This window comes from Dreissena polymorpha, chromosome 10, assembly GCF_020536995.1.
Source record: "Dreissena polymorpha isolate Duluth1 chromosome 10, UMN_Dpol_1.0, whole genome shotgun sequence".
In the NCBI taxonomy this organism is placed as follows: Eukaryota; Metazoa; Mollusca; class Bivalvia; order Myida; family Dreissenidae; genus Dreissena; species Dreissena polymorpha.
This window is the reverse complement of record NC_068364.1, coordinates 10951831-10968393: the sequence shown is the minus strand read 5'-3', so window position 1 is coordinate 10968393 and position 16563 is coordinate 10951831. Positions and strand designations below refer to the sequence as shown.

Genomic DNA, 16563 nt, shown 5'->3' with positions numbered 1-16563 from the left:
TTACAAGCCTGCGTCTCCTGTAGGCCTCCTCCTCCTCCTTACGACTGCGCTCACGTGAGCTTGGCCTGTGCTGCTGCCTGGCTCGAACCTCGTCCGTGGTCAGGTGACGGAACGCTGCAATAGGACAGACAGCCTTGCTAACACCACACCAGTACAAATATGTGATTTATTATAACATCTACACATGAAAAATACTAAAGGTGATAATATCAACACCTTAGATAGGCATATCAATGCCATGTTGTGTATACAGGGTTAAAAATAAATGAAAAATGAAGATAAACATTCTGACCAAGTTGTTATCAGTCATTAATGTGGCATTAACCCATGTATGCCTAGCGTCTAGAAAAAAGGCCTTGGCAAACAGCGTAGACCCGGCGTCTCATCTGGGTCTTCGCTATTTGCTTAAAATAATTTCTATAAGAAATGTTCTAAATATAGAAATAAATATACTAGACATCCCTAATTTTGGAAATAAAATTATCCAATTTATAAGGATGGGAGAGGCCACTAGGCATAAATGGGTTAAGAGTGTGTTTTTTTTAAAAAGATTTGATCTAGTTTTTAAAGATTTGACCTGGTGACCTAGGTTTTGGATGCATATGCACCAGATTCAGACTTGGCCAATATATTGTCAAGATCAACATTTTGACCACATTTCATCAAGATTGAATCAGACTAATGGATTCTAGAGTGATAACAAGGTTTAACTAAAATTAGAACTGGTGACCTCATTTTAGGATGCACATAATCCAGATTCGAATTCAGCCTAGATATTTTTAAGATAAACATTCAGAGCAAGTTTATCAACATTGAATTAAAAATGTAGCCCTTAAATTGTGTGCTATGAGCTTAACATTGATGCAAAATGACAGACAACAGACAAGAACTGATGCCTGACATAGGATTATCACAAAAGATCATTAATAGTACTTGGTACTTAGGTGAGTTAACAAGAGCTGTCAGAGGACAGCGCGCTCAACTATTCAAGTGCTTGACACTATAACGTAAGCCATCATGGGGAAATTGTTCATATTAAATAATTAATTAGACGATCTTTCAAAAATAAAACAAGATGTGTTTGTGAAACACAATGTCCCCCTATATGACGTTTGACCTTGAAGGATGGCCTTGACCTTGACCCTTCACCACTCAAAATGTGTAGCTCCTTGAGATACACACGCATTTCAAATATAAAATTGCTAGCTTCAATATTGCAGAAGTGACATTACATGAGCAATTTTGACCCATATATTTGACCTTGAAGGATGACCTTGACCTTTCACCACTCAAAATGTGCAGCTCCATGAGATACACATGCATGCCAAATATCAAGTTGCTATCTTCAATATTGCAAAAGTATTCATAAAATAAGCGATTTGGGCCACATATATTTGACCTCTGACCTTGAAGGATGACCTTGACCTTGATCTTTCACCACTCAAAATGTGCAGCTCCATGAGATACACATGCATGCCAAATACCAAGTTGCTATCTTCAATATTGCAAAAGTATTCATAAAATAAGCAATTTGGGCCACATATATTTGACCTCTGACCTTGAAAGATGACCTTGACCTTGACTTTTCACCACTCAAAATGTGCAGCTCCATGAGATACACATGCATGCCAAATATGAAGTTGCTATATTCAATATTGCATAAGAATTCATAAAATGAGCGATTTTGGCCACATATATTTGACCTCTGACCTTGAAGGATGACCTTGACATTTCACCACTCAAAATGTGCAGCTTCATGAGATACACATGCATGCCAAATATGCAAAATGTTAAAGTTGGCGCAAACCAACAGACCAACCAACCAACTAACCAACCAACCAACAGACAGGGCAAAAACAATATGTCCCCCACTACTATAGTGGGGGACATAAAAAGGAAAAAAAAAAAATAATTTTTTTTTTTTTTGGGGGGGGGGGGGGGACGGAGGGTTGAGAGGGGGGTAGAATGTGGGGTGGGGTCATTTATCAGACGATCTTTAAAAAAATAACAACAAAAAAACACATTTTTTTTGAGGGGGTAGGGGGGGGGAAGGGGGGTGAGAGGGGGCTATAATGTGGGGTGTGGTCATTTATAAGATGAATTTTCAAAAATAAAAAGAAAGGAAAAATAATTATTTTTTTTTTTTGGGGGGGGGGGGGAGGGATTCTGGGTTGGGGTGTGGAGTTTTGTTTGGGTGGAATCCATTGTGGTATTCAGGTAAGTGTTGTTTTGTCAAAGTATTAATAAAATCTGATCATAAATAAAGAAGTTATGGCAATTTAAGCAAAATGCTCAATTATCTAAGTATAAAAGGGGCCATAATTCTGTCAAAATGCTTGATACAGTTATCTGCTCTTGTTTATAGGTTGGGGTCATGTTGGTAGTCAAGTATGCAAAATATGAAAGCAATATGTCAATGGACACAGGAAATATTTGGGGTATTACGCAAACTTTAACATAGATTTAAATCTATCAATAATATGCATATTCTAAGTATAAAAGGGGCAATAATTCTGTCAAAATGCTTGATACAGTTGTCTGCTCTTGTTTGTAGGTTGGGGTCATAATGGTAAACAAGTATGCAAAATATGAAACCAATATGTCAAGGGACACAGGAAATATTTGGGGTAATACGCAAACTTTAACATAGATTTATCAATAATATGCATATTCTAAGTATAAAAGGGGCAATAATTCTGTCAAAATGCTTGATACAGTTGTCTGCTCTTGTTTGTAGGTTGGGGTCATGATGGTAAACAAGTATGCAAAATATGAAAGCAATATGTCTAGGGACACAGGAAATATTCGGGGTAGTACGCAAACTTTAACATTGGCGGCATATTCTAAGTGGAAAAGGGGCAATAATTATAAAAAATGCTTGATAGAGTTGTCTGCTCTTGTTTATAGGTTGGGGTCATGTTGGTTAACAAGTATGCAAAATATGAAAGCAATATGTCAAGGAACAATGAAAATAATTGGGGTAGTACAACAATTTTAACATTTGCACGCTAACGCAGACACCGGGTGAGTAGGATAGTTCCACTCCAGTATATATATTTCATATATAATAGTCGAGCTAAAAAGGATTTATGCATTAACATATAAACTTTTTCTCCTGTAATAAAATAAACTAGTGGAACAGATATTTGATTATCACAATTTTGGTTCTGTGCAGATGACTTTTAATATGTATCAGTCACAGTTTTGACAACAGCTGTCATCATTAATATATTGATAATTGTCATACTGGAGGTTGTTGAGAGAGAGGTAGTGTTTGTATTGGTTTTATCTGGACTTTTACAGAGGTGTTAATTCAGCATGTTTAATCTATTGTTCAAGATAATTGACATGTTATTCATAATTCATCCTCTCACAAATAAAACAATAGAGACAACCCGACTTACAAAACCTTCTAATGGCCAATCATCCATATATTAAGTTCATGAATTTAGTTTCTCCAATATTAACCAATTACATGTGTTTTTAATAAGTATCAATTTATTTAGGCTGGAGATCATTCCGTTCAAACTCTCTATATATTCTAGATACATCTACGATTTAGATTCTAAGTACTTTTAAGTAAAAACTTATCACAGTATCACCCTCTTGTGTTTGTAACTATTTTTTGGAACTATAAGTGCTTAATTGATAAGACAAAGTCAACATCGAGGGTTTGGCGCAAAACTATTGTAACTCACATTTTTAGAATTTTACAGGAGATCAAAAAAACATCCTTGTTTCCCTAATTTTCACTTCCTGATAAAAACCAGGCTAAAACTTGTAGTAAATAACTGTATTTAAACATAACAGTTAACAATTTGTTTAAATATTGATTCATTTAAATGTATTTGATTAATATCAAGATACAATACTGTTGCGTTAAAATTTATTCCTTTTTAGCCAATATAATTTGGTGCAAAACTATTGTATCTAAAGATACATTACTTTTGCACTAAGTTTTTATCTAAAATTGATGGTTTTGACATATCCAAGAAATATTGTAACTATAAAGGAAGATTTTTAATGGACATGTCCTTTTGTTTATAACCTTAATTTTATAATGTAATTATAAAGAAGGGAAGAAATCTTTTAATGACATTAAATTAAGTATACTTCGATGGACGGTTGGTTTCATTTCAACTGTTACAGTAGAAAATGCACACCATGACTGGCCAGGTACTTACAACTGACAAGACTGGTATCTTACAAAATAACATTCCATCAAAATAAACAAATTTAAATGAGTGTATTATGATAATAATATCAATAATCATTGATACAATGCCACATAACAGTTGCAAGTGAAAATAAACACTTAAGTCTTGATATGATAGGTATCTTTAATATTTACAAAAGTAGATTTACCTTAAGTACCTTTAATATAAAATTGAAATATGTTATTTCCTTAATCTTATTTTTTTTTATTTAGCAAAGATTTGTTTAATTCCCATTGTATGCCATTATACTAAAATGCCATAGTTATAATCAAATAATGTATAAAGACAGTCATTTAATTGCAGAACTTGTGAAATAATTGGCAATTGATATGTGAATTAAAAGTCTGCATTATGCAATTAAAACATGTTTTGTTATAATTACACACTATTCCTATATTTCTAATGTTTAGGTCCATAACTTCATTATAAACAAACAAAACAAAAAATCCAAAACATTAAAATGATACTTAATGCTAACATATAAACATTACTTCATCAGTAACTTTCATACAAAATTTTCATAAAGGAGGAGAAAGAAGAATGTATGTTGGACACCAATGGAATGGCATGAGCTTTGCAAAGCATTAAATGTGCCTTTTTCACGTTTTGGTAAATTGAAAAAATAAAAAAAAGTTGTTTCAGATTTGCAAATTTTCGTTATAGTTATGATATTTGGTGAGGAAACAGTAAAATTCGGAACAATTACGATGCTCTAAATTATCCATTATGCATCTTTTGACAATTTAAAAACCTGAAATTATAAAGCGTTGCAACAGGAAACAAATGAATAATTTGGAGAGTTCTGTTGTTGTTTTTATATTTTGTTAATCTACGAGGATTGCTTACGGTATATAAAATATCAAATACATCAATCATTGTATAAGCACAGATGGCCGAGTGGTCTTAGCGGTAGACGTTTACTCCAGGACTCCAGGGGTCAGTGATTCCAGCTCAGCTGAGGGTTACTGTTTTTTTTCTTCTATTTTTATTTCATTCTTGTTTTACTGGAGCTTTGTTGATCCAATGTTTACAATTATCAATATAAAGCATTTAATGACAATCTTCAATACATGCCAAAATCTGTGAAAAGGCCCCTTATGAGGTCTCTGTCTTTTTCCCATTTCAATTTGATTCAACAGAATCCTCCTTTGAATTTCTTGGTCGTTGCATCAGATTTAACTCATGAAACCATATCGGTACTGATACAACACCAATACCGTGTACATTTAACTTAATTGTACTAAATGTTATTTATCATAGTCAGCAATACCATACGTTGACTGATGTACCCGACCGTGTAAACTCAAACATCCTTAATGTTATTCATCATAGTCAGAAATATCATACCTTGACTAATGTACCCTTGTAAATTCAATCATCAAAATGTTATTTATCATAGTCAAATATGCCATACCTTGAATAATGTATCCGTTTAAATTCAAACATCCTGAGTGTTATTTTTCATAGTCAGATATACCACACCTTGACTTAATATGTACCTGTGTAAATTCAAACATCCTTAATGTTATTTACCATAGTCTGAAATATCATACCTTGACTGATGTACCCGTGTAAATTCAAACATCCTAAATGCTATTTATCATAGTCAGGAATACCATACCTTGACTAATGTACCCATGTGATTAAAATATCCTAAATGTTAGTTACCATACTCAGAAATACCGTAACTTGACTAATGTACCAGTGTAAATTCAAACATCCGAAATGTTTTTATTTATAGTCAGATATTCCATACCTTGACTCAGATGTACCCGTGTAAACTCAAACATCCCAAATGTTATTTATCATAGTCAGATATACCATACCTTGACAAATAAACCCGTGTTAATTGAAACATTCTAAATGTTATCTACCACTGTAAGGAATGCCATGATACCTTTACTAATGTACCCGTGTAAATTCTTACATTCTAAATGTTATTTATCATAGTCAGATATACCATACCTTGACTAATGTACCCGTTTAAATTCAAACATCCTTAATGTTATTTATCAAAGTCAGGAATACCATACCTTGACTAATTTACAAGTGTAAATTCAAACATCCTAAATGTTATGTACCATAATCAGAAATACCATACCTTGACTTATGTACCGGTGTAAATGTAAACATCCTAAATGTTATTTATCATAGTCAGATATACCATGCCTTGCTTTATAAACCTGTGTAAATGTAAACATCCTAAATGCTATTTACCACAGCCAGAAATACCATACCTTAAATAATGTACCATACCTTGACTGATGTTCCTGTGTAAAATTATCCTAAATGCTATTTATCATTGTCAGGAGTACCACACCTTGACTAATGTACCTGTGTAAGTTCAAACATCCTTAATGTTATTTACTATTATAGTCTGGAATACCACACCTTGACTGATGTACCCGTGTAAATTCAAACATCCTAAATGCTATTTATCATAGTCAGGAGTACCATACCTTAACAAATGTACCGGTGTTAAAATTCAAGCATCCTTAATGTAATTTATCATAGTCAGGAAAACCATACTTTGAAAAATGTACCGGTGTAAATTCAAACATCCTAAATGTTATTTATCATAGTCAGCAATACCATACGTTGACTAATGTACCCGTGTAAATTCAAAAATCCGAAATGTAATTTATCATAGCCAGCAATACTATACATTTACTCATGTACCCATGTAAATTTAAACATCTTAAATGTTACTTATCATAGTCAGAAATACCATACATTGACCAATGTACCCTTGTAAATTCAAACATCCTGTATGTTATTTATAATAGTCAGATATACCATACCTTGGCTAATATGTCCTGTGTAAATTCAAATATCCTTAATGTTATATCATAGTCAGATATACTATACCTTGACGAATGTACCCGTTTACATTCAAACATCCTAAATGTTATTTATCATAGTCAGGAATACCATACCTTGACTAATATACCCGTGTAAATTCAAACATCCTTAATGTTATTTATAGGGATGCAAGAAGTAAACCGGCTAACCGGTTAACCTTCTGAAACGACCAGTTAATCGTTTACATTTTCGGAAAAGGTTAACCTAGAAAAAAATATTTGATTATGTTGCTTTTTTCATGGAATAATTCGTACTTGTTTACTTTTTTCGTGTGGCATACTGCCAACTTGCGCTGGCGACTTGTAAGAACAACAGGCCGCACCATTGCCGGTAATAAATAACATGTCAACAAAGTAATAAAGCAATTAATCAATACCTTTGTGATAACAAATAGGGGGTACGTTTTGATAACTGATACTATTAGTCTTTTGACTCGCTAAAATTTAACTAGCGAACTGCGGTGAGTGGGATCTACCGGTATTAGCGAAGACGTAATTGCCACGTTTATTGAACTCGCAATAAAAAACAGTTGAGACTTTGGACGGCTTATTTTGATGTTTTGTTAACCAATATCCAACACTGATTGCTCGCGAAAATACCGTGTTTATAAGTAACAATTTTATGAAGAATTGCATTCGTAGTTACAATCTTTACGAGTTAAAAATTAATATCATTGTGATAATGTACGTCCAACAATACGACCATTACTGTCCGATGCAAGTTTTATTTAAGAAAGCAAATTATGAACTAATTAAATTATTAAACATCAAATAGAAATATTTTAAAAATAAACCCATTAAATTATGTATTCGTGTAATTGCGTAAAATTTGTGCGCTATGGTACGTTTACTAACATACGTAACTATCAGTATTCAAAATCATTATACTTAGTTACATCGCTATTTAATAAATGTACTGATTATATTAAATATTCAACATACATTTCGTTCAAAATTAATTTAATTTGCTTTTGTGTCCTTTATTTTATGCACATTTTTTATTGTAAAATGAAAATCAAACGATACAGCTTCGTCTACAAACGCTAAAATGCAAACAACAAAATACATTGTATGCAATTATCGAATAAGAAGAGGTGCGGATTCGTTGAACACACATAGCCCACTTTACGTCGCATTGAAAGGAAAAAAACATTTCTATATTAAGGCAATTTGAGTTTTAAATATTATAACAGAACGAACAAAGGAATACGCCATTTTTGTGAACGAAACGACGTAAACGTAATATAAGCGGCCCAACCAAAAATAAGTTAATAAAACATAAAAATGAACATTGTGTAGTTCTTTAATTTTTTACTCCTATGCATTTACACAGGAAAAATAAAAAAATATATAGCATACATTTATAAAATTATGAAAATAATTTGTATAGTACATTTTATTATCAAACTGGCATGTTATCAACACAAGCGATTTCAAATTTGAAATAACTTTTGTTTCTACGGAGTGGTTCGAGCTGTATGACATTTTTTACGTACTAAAAATTATTTAAACTACATAAGGCGTTTCGGTAACCGGTTAATGACCGGTTACTGAAAAAGATTAACCAGTTAATTATATTTGTAACCTCTCGTATCCCTAGTTATTTATACCATAATCAGAAATTCCATACCTTGACTAATGTACCGGTGTAAATTCAAACATCTTAAATGTTATTTATCATACTCAGATGTACCCGTGTAAATTCAAACATCCTTAATGCTATTTACTACAGTCAGAAATACTCTACCTTCAATAATGTTCCTGTGTAATTTCAAACATCCTAAATATTATTTACCATAGTCCGGAATACCATACCTTGACTAATGTACACGTGCAAATTCAAACATCCTAAATGTTATTTATCATTGTCAGAAATACTATACCTTGACTAATGTACCTGTGTCAATTCAAACATCCTAAATGTTATTAATCATATGGTCAGAAATACCATACCTTGACTAAAGTACCCGTGTAAATTCAAACATCCTAAATGCTATTTATCATAGTCAGGAGTACCATACCGTGACTTATGTAAATTCAAACATCCTTAATGTTATTTATCATAGTAAGAAATACCATACCTTGACTTATGTACCTGTGTAAATTTAAACATTCTTAATGTTATTTACCACAGTCAGATTTACCATACCTTGAATAATGTACTCGTGTAAATTCAAACATTCTTAATGTTTTCTACCACAGTCAGGAATACCATTCCTCGACTAATGTACCCGTGTAAATTCAAACATCCTAATAATGTAATTTATTATAGTCAGAAATACCATACCTAGCCTTATGTACCTGTATACATTAAAACATCAAAATGTTATTTATCATAGTCAGAAATGCCATACTTAAACTTATGTACCTGTGTAAATTCAAACATCGGTAATGTTATTTACACTGAAAATATATTGGAAATGCAGTAAAACTTGGTTCATTACTATTGTAACTCAAGTTACAATAGTTTTGCACAAAATATATTTATATGAAAATACATGCAAATTAATTTGCAAAACTATTGTATCTTGAGTAACAATAGTGTTGCAATAAAAAGGAAAATATATAACTACTGAGTATATATGTGCAACACTATTGTATCTATAGATACCATAGTATTGCAATATGACTTTTTGTTTGGATTCAAATATGTTATTGCAACACTAATGTATCTTGAAATACAATAGTGTTGCAATACATTCTTTACATATTTTAGATACAACATTTTTGCAGGATCACTATAAAATTGTACATGTTAATTATATAACTGTGATATTTTTTTTATGGATGCAGGGTATGAAAATATGTACAATTTTAGTGGAAAGTGGTTTTGAGAAAAAATCATAGTTACAATAGTTTTGCGCCAAACCCTCGACATGTAATTTGTGTACAACGAGGAAATATAATTTATATATCATCAAAGTTCTATCCAAGTTTTGACATAATATTGGATCTAAACAAATTTGCAAATTATAAAAAAAAAAACATCTAGGGGCAGTCCTCCAAATAATTTAGAATAGCATTGAACTAAATGAGAATTACAGTAAATGTTTACCGGATATAAAGATGTCTTATTAATTTAAAATGTATGAAGTGAAAAAAAGAACCTAAAAATCAATTTTTGTTTTTGAAAAATGTTTTCTCTATCACTTTTATCAAACCTGCATATATTAAAGGGGCCTTTTCACGTTTTGGTTAATTGACAAAATTGAAAAAAGTTGTTTAATATTCGCAAATTTTCGTTTTAGTTATGATATTTGTGAGGAAACAGTGATACTGTACACTTACCATGCTCTAAAAATAGCCTTTATATGCATCTTTTGACGATTTAAAAACTTGAAAATTATAAAACGTTGCAACGCAAAACGATTGAATAATTTGGAGAATTCTGTTGTTGTCGTTATATTTTGAGAAACTACGAGGATCGCTCATATGAAGAATAAAATACTTCATTACTTGTATAAGGAAGGATGGTCGAGTGGTCTAATGCAGAGACTTTTTACTCCTAGACTCCAGGGGTCAGTGGTTCGAGTCTACCCTTTTTTCTTTTTTTTTATTGTTTTCTTGATTTTTTACTTGAGCTTTTTAGATCCAATGTTTACTTTATCAATATAAAGCATTTAATGACAAACTTCAAAAAATGCAAAAATCTGTGAAAAGGCCCCTTTAAGATACAATTTCAAACAGCACTTAAATGTGGACAATCATTAGTTTTTACATTTAAATCATAGGTTTTTCAATAAAATATTCCAATATATAATCCAATAGTGACAAACAGATATTATACTATCATTTTCAGTATTGGTTCCCATCCCTAATAAATACATTATAAATAAAATAAAAATTCTGTATTTAATGTTGAGGTAAAGCATATTCTTTGGCTTTCTTTTGTAAATTTTTGCTGATCCCTTTAATTTCTATAAATATTGTAATTTTTGAACTTGTATGAGATATTGTTAGAACAAGCTAATTCCTTGAATTGATATCCCCCACCAATATCAAAATTTTGTGACATATGGACAGACTGAATGATGGAAAGAGAGAATGACGGACGAACAATAACACTTCTATATCCTTTCGCCTTTGGGGTGGTATAGCAAATGTTCTTACCAAGTTTAACTTTTTTTTAATTGGACCTAGTGACCTAGTTTTTGACCTCGTGTGACCCAGTATCAAACTTAGAAAGATTTGATTGGGATAAGTATTCAGACCAAGTTTCATTAAGATTGAACAATAAATGAGGCAAATAAAGCATTTACAAACCTTCATATAAAAAAAAAACTGCCCTGCCATGTTTTTAAATGGACAGGAACCATTTTTTTAAACTGGGCCCAGATATCATTAAAATAAATAAGCTGACCAAGTTTCATGAAAATTCCACTCCTAGAGTGTAAACAAGGTTCACAATAGCCAAATAAGGAAAACTGGTCCCTGGCTGTCATGTTTTTCAATGAACCACAACTATTTTCAAACCCGGCTGAGATTTCATTAGCACAAAAGATCTGACCAAAGTTCATTTAGATTGGACTAAACATTTGACTTCTAGAGAGTTAACAAGGTCTTACAAAAGTCATATAAGGAAAACTGCCCCACCACTTGGCGGCAATATTTTTTTAACCATTTTCGAACTCAGCCAAGCTATCAAAATTTTAATGTTCTGACCAAGTTTCATCAAAATTAGATTAAAATGTGACTATTAGATTGTTTGCAAGGTTTCAATTTAGCCATATTAGGAAAACTGCACCAACCCCCTAGCAGCCATTTTTTTGACAAAACACACACGTTTTTTTAAATTTGCAGAGCTATCATTAGAACAAATGTTCTGACAAGTTTTATGAAGATTGGACTAAAAATGGGACTAATAGAGTGCTCGCAAGGTTTCACTATAAACAAGCAAATTCGTTGAATTGATATCCCCCACCAATACGCTTCTGGACACAAAAGTGTTATATTTGACACTCAAAAAAGCATTTTTTCAAGATACAAAGGGCCATTACTCCGTTATTAACAGATGGTGTACAATGCCATTTGGTGTGCATCATCCTCTTATCCATAAATATACTCATACCAAGTTTCAATGAAATCCGCCAAAGCTCTTCCAAATATGGCTCCGGACACAAAAGTGCCGGACGGACGGAAAGACAGACAGAAAGAAGGACGGAAAGACAGACGGACGGACAACGCCAAAACAATATCCCTCCGCTTATGGCAGGGGATAACAATCAGGAAAACTTCCACTCCCAATAGCGACCAAGTTTTTTGACAAACCATGGCCATTTTTTTACTCAAATGAGACATCATAAGCATTTAATGTTCTGACCAAGTTTTATGAATATTAGACTATCTAATTACTTTTAATATTCACATGTGTTTTCTTTGATGTTATCTAGTCACATAGTTTTTTACCTCACAAACCCAGTTTCGAATTCAGATAAGATATCATTGGGACAAAGGTTCTTACCAAGTTTCATGAAGATTGGACAATCAATGTGGCCTACAGAGCGTTAACAAGGTAAATGTTGACCACGCACAATAAACAATGCACAACAAACAAAAGGCAGTCTAAATAGCTCACCATAAACAAGTAGTGCTCAGGTGAGCTCAATCTAGATTAAGACTTGTACAAGCAGATATGTGCATACATAGTGAGATACAAAAAGAAAACTGAAATAGCTGATTATATGTAACCAATTTTTGATCCATCTTCACTTTAAAAAAGTAATGTTGTTGGTTTTTATTTCAGTTTAAAGTAACATATATACTAACAAGAGCACTGCATAACGGGTGCCACGCTCGGCTACGGGTGCAGTTTTGAATAAATAAAAGATTGTCAGAATTTTTTATTTTTTTTGTCACAGTGACCTTGACTTTTGACCTAGTAACCCCAAAATGGGTGTGGCGTGTAGAACTCATCAAGGTGCATTTACATATGAAGTTTCAAAGTTGTAGGTGGAAGCACTTTGATTTTAGAGCCAATGATAAGGTTTAAGGACGACACGGATGGCGGAAGGCGGACGTCAGACGACGAGCTGGCTATGACAATACCTCAGGTTTTCTCCGAAAACGCCGAGCTAAAAATCAACAAATTGTTCGTAAAATAATTAGTAAAATACACTTAACCCATACAAAATCAGTGTTTCTGGGCTCTTAAACATCAATTTAATTTGTATAAAAGTAAGTAACTTTAAGAAAGGCAGGTGTTAACTATGATATACCATTTGTGTCAAAAGTAGGAAGGTATACATACAGGTATTAAAAGTTGCTAAAAGGCACACATTTTTGCCTACCAGTATATGCAGGTATATCCATAATATGCATATAGTCACAAATTTGTGCCTGTTAGCAACTTTAAGCAATAATCCATGCCTATAGTCACTTCATTTATTTTGTTTTTCTTGGTAAAGTTTTCCTTGATTTTAGTATTAACATAACAATCATTTTATTGTTTTCTTCCAATGTTGGACCTTTTTGTTAGTTATGTGTTAATACTACATGGAATGCAATTGACAGATAGTGGATAAATTTTTCATGTAGGGTCAAAAACTATTTTTAAATATATATTCTGACGCCATACATTTATGCCTGTAGGCGCAAAAGTATGGCTGTAGGAACATGAGTGTGCTAGACGGCATAAATTTAACCTGTAGGCATATCTAATTTCATCTGTTGTGTGTATATTTTGACCAAACATTAAGGAATGGTTTACATCAAGTATTTTAAGCAATAGAAATAACAGTGCAGCCATTCGTTAGTGTGATGTTAGTGGCCCGACGATCTGAGACTGGTGAGTGATATGGCTGCCATGGATATGCCTGGCTGCCATGGAGATGCAGGTTATGGTTTCTATGGTAACCAGGCAGATACTCACCCCAAAGGTCACTAGTCTCCTCCTCCACTGTTAAAAACATCACAGCATTGAAACACCAAATGAAACCAGGTTTACAAGTCGCTTATTCAGTTATCATTCAGTTACCATTACAATACAATTTTAATTTACTCATACATAAATTATTTGAAAAGAATCAACAGCTATTCAAGAGGGTAGTATATAAACCATTATTCAAGAACAATTCCAAAAACATTTGCCAATGAATTATCATAATGTGGGCAAAACTTCAGTAATTAAAGTATATACAAATATTTCTTTCATGGACCCGATTCGCATGCATTTTTAACCCAGCAAGGTCAGGTTTAAAACTAGCCATTTGGTGAGATTTAGAATCCAGAAAGACAATGGGTTTAACAGGAAAGGTACTTATTGAGGCTCTTGCTATTCATGCTATTAATAAACTGAATTCTAACAATTCAGAAACTCTAAAAATTCTGGCACTTTGACTTAAAAATTACAGCAACACAACAGCAAACACAATGCAAAAAAAAGTGAGACAAAGTACCTCCATTGACACGCATGGGTGGGTGACTTTTCACACCCAACTGGTCGGCAGCAGATTGCGAGCTTTTGTGCTTTGAGCTAGTAGATTTGGAGCTTGGAATAGAAACCTTCAATGTATTCCTGACAGGAGGTTTTGGTATATTGGTGGTTTTTATTGATCCATTTGTTGAGTACAAAGAATTTGTGTCTTCTGCTTTGATTGGTTGACAATATTCGTAAGGTGAAGAAACAATGCTTGCTATTGGCTGATGATTTATATCAGGTGATTTAATTGGATCATTTGAAGAGAGGGATGAGTCTAGGCTCTGTTCACCATGGTGTTTCTCTAAAACATGCAAAACAAGGCTTTGGAAGTATTGCAAGAAATACAAGAGTCCCCTACCGATGTTGATCCCTATTAATTAATGGTTGGTTGGGCATTAACTTCATGTTGCACTTTATCTTTACAAGTGCAATGTTAACTATTCACCTGACATTTGACCTCTGGTGAAAAACTATTGTGCACAAACCTCACATTGCTCTTCATGTGTATTCCGTTTTATGATTATATTTTATGTTCCTTTTAAGTAATTGCAGTATGATTATGTAATTCTGTTTGAAGTTAAAGTCACCAGACATTTGACCTCTGAAGTGTCATGCATAATCTCGTCTGCACTTTTAATAAGCATACAAAGTTTCGTGACTACAACTTGTGTTCTTTACAAGTTATTTCATATTTTTGCGGAAAGATGGTCATTAAAATAGAAAAGAGGAAGAGATGAACAGGAGACAAATGGCAACCCTATAGCCCAATTATCACATTTTTGTAGTCTTTGTGTTATTACAACATTAAATTTGTGGATGGACAGACTATCGGAGGGAAAACCTTCAGTCCCCTATGATGAAACACCAGTAGGGGACTCACAAGGAAGAATGAACTCTAAGCACGACATTAACATGCATGTGAATTCAATTTATAGACGCATTCCAACAACATTTATTCTTATTTCATACTTATCCAGAAGTAAGGGGATCCAGACATAAGCCCCCCAGGACAAAACCCCCCCAATGAAAAAATAAACATTTGGACAATTGCCCCCCAGTCGAAATGACAGGTAGGATATAAGCCCCCAGTGCTTATTTTGCATCTGGTCATTTGCCCCCAGTGCTTATTTTAGAAGAGGACATTTGCCCCCCAGTGCCTAATTTTCAATGACATTACTCGATTGAGCAGATAATCATGTCCAATTATCACCACCTGCTTACTCAAAACCTTTGAGATGATAATCCATTTAACCAATTACCACCACTGAAAGGCTTAAATAATGGAAGGGATAAATAAGAATATACCGTGTTAAAAAATAATAATTTTATTTTGCAATTATAAATACAATAGCAATTACAGTTGTACATACTTTAAAGCAGTTTATCACAAAAATGCAATTTATAACATCAAGTGTTTGAATATAGAGAATTATCATATATTATAAAGCACAAAAGAAGCAAATTTTTGGAAAGAATTAATATTCTATTATAACAATAAATCCATTTAATTATTATTGTAAATTGATAACACATTATATCATATTGACAAACAAGAAATTGTTGCTTGAATTAATTATTGCATTATATACGTTCTAACCCATTGAACCATTGAACATTTTTAATCAGTCTTACTGGAACAACTCATATAATATAATAGAATCAAATACATGATATTATTTGCACACTTTAGACATACTCTCATATTACACTCTTCAAAACTTACATTGGCATCAATACTTAAATTTGATCCATTGTCCAAGCGCCTGCAGAAATGCAGAGACAGTCTGTTTTCCCTCGGAGAACTGTTAACACAGACTCTTCAACTTATGTTGGTACTGTTTCATTTCCCTCCTCACCCGTTTCCTCACTTGATCACCCCGTCTCAACCGTTCAAGTTCTGTCAACACGTTCAAGTTCTGTCAACACGTTGATCTGATCCTTCTGAATGCTACTCATACAATACCACAGACTGGGGTTCTTCTGTCCTGCTAGATAGGCCAATCCATTGTTCCAAGACTCGCAAATATTGTTGGTATGTGACCCGTCATTCAGAGTCGCTTCATTCACA

At 33.0% G+C, this 16563-nt stretch overlaps 1 protein-coding gene across 21 annotated transcripts in view; it reads right to left on the bottom strand.

Annotated features, from left to right (window-relative positions):
- Positions 1 to 16563, bottom strand: part of LOC127847484 (sorbin and SH3 domain-containing protein 1-like) — a 379963-nt gene that overhangs the window by 47879 nt on the left and 315521 nt on the right. For 17 of the 21 annotated variants that reach the window (XM_052379427.1, XM_052379429.1, XM_052379428.1 and 14 more), the window contains 3 exons: positions 14473 to 14796; positions 13947 to 13973; positions 5 to 114 (listed from right to left, as the gene is read on the bottom strand). In XM_052379427.1, coding sequence (XP_052235387.1) covers positions 5 to 114; positions 13947 to 13973; positions 14473 to 14796 — 461 coding nt within the window. The remainder of the gene's footprint in view (positions 1 to 4; positions 115 to 13946; positions 13974 to 14472; positions 14797 to 16563) is intronic. The other 4 variants (XM_052379439.1, XM_052379426.1, XM_052379424.1 and 1 more) reach the window with 3 other exon arrangements.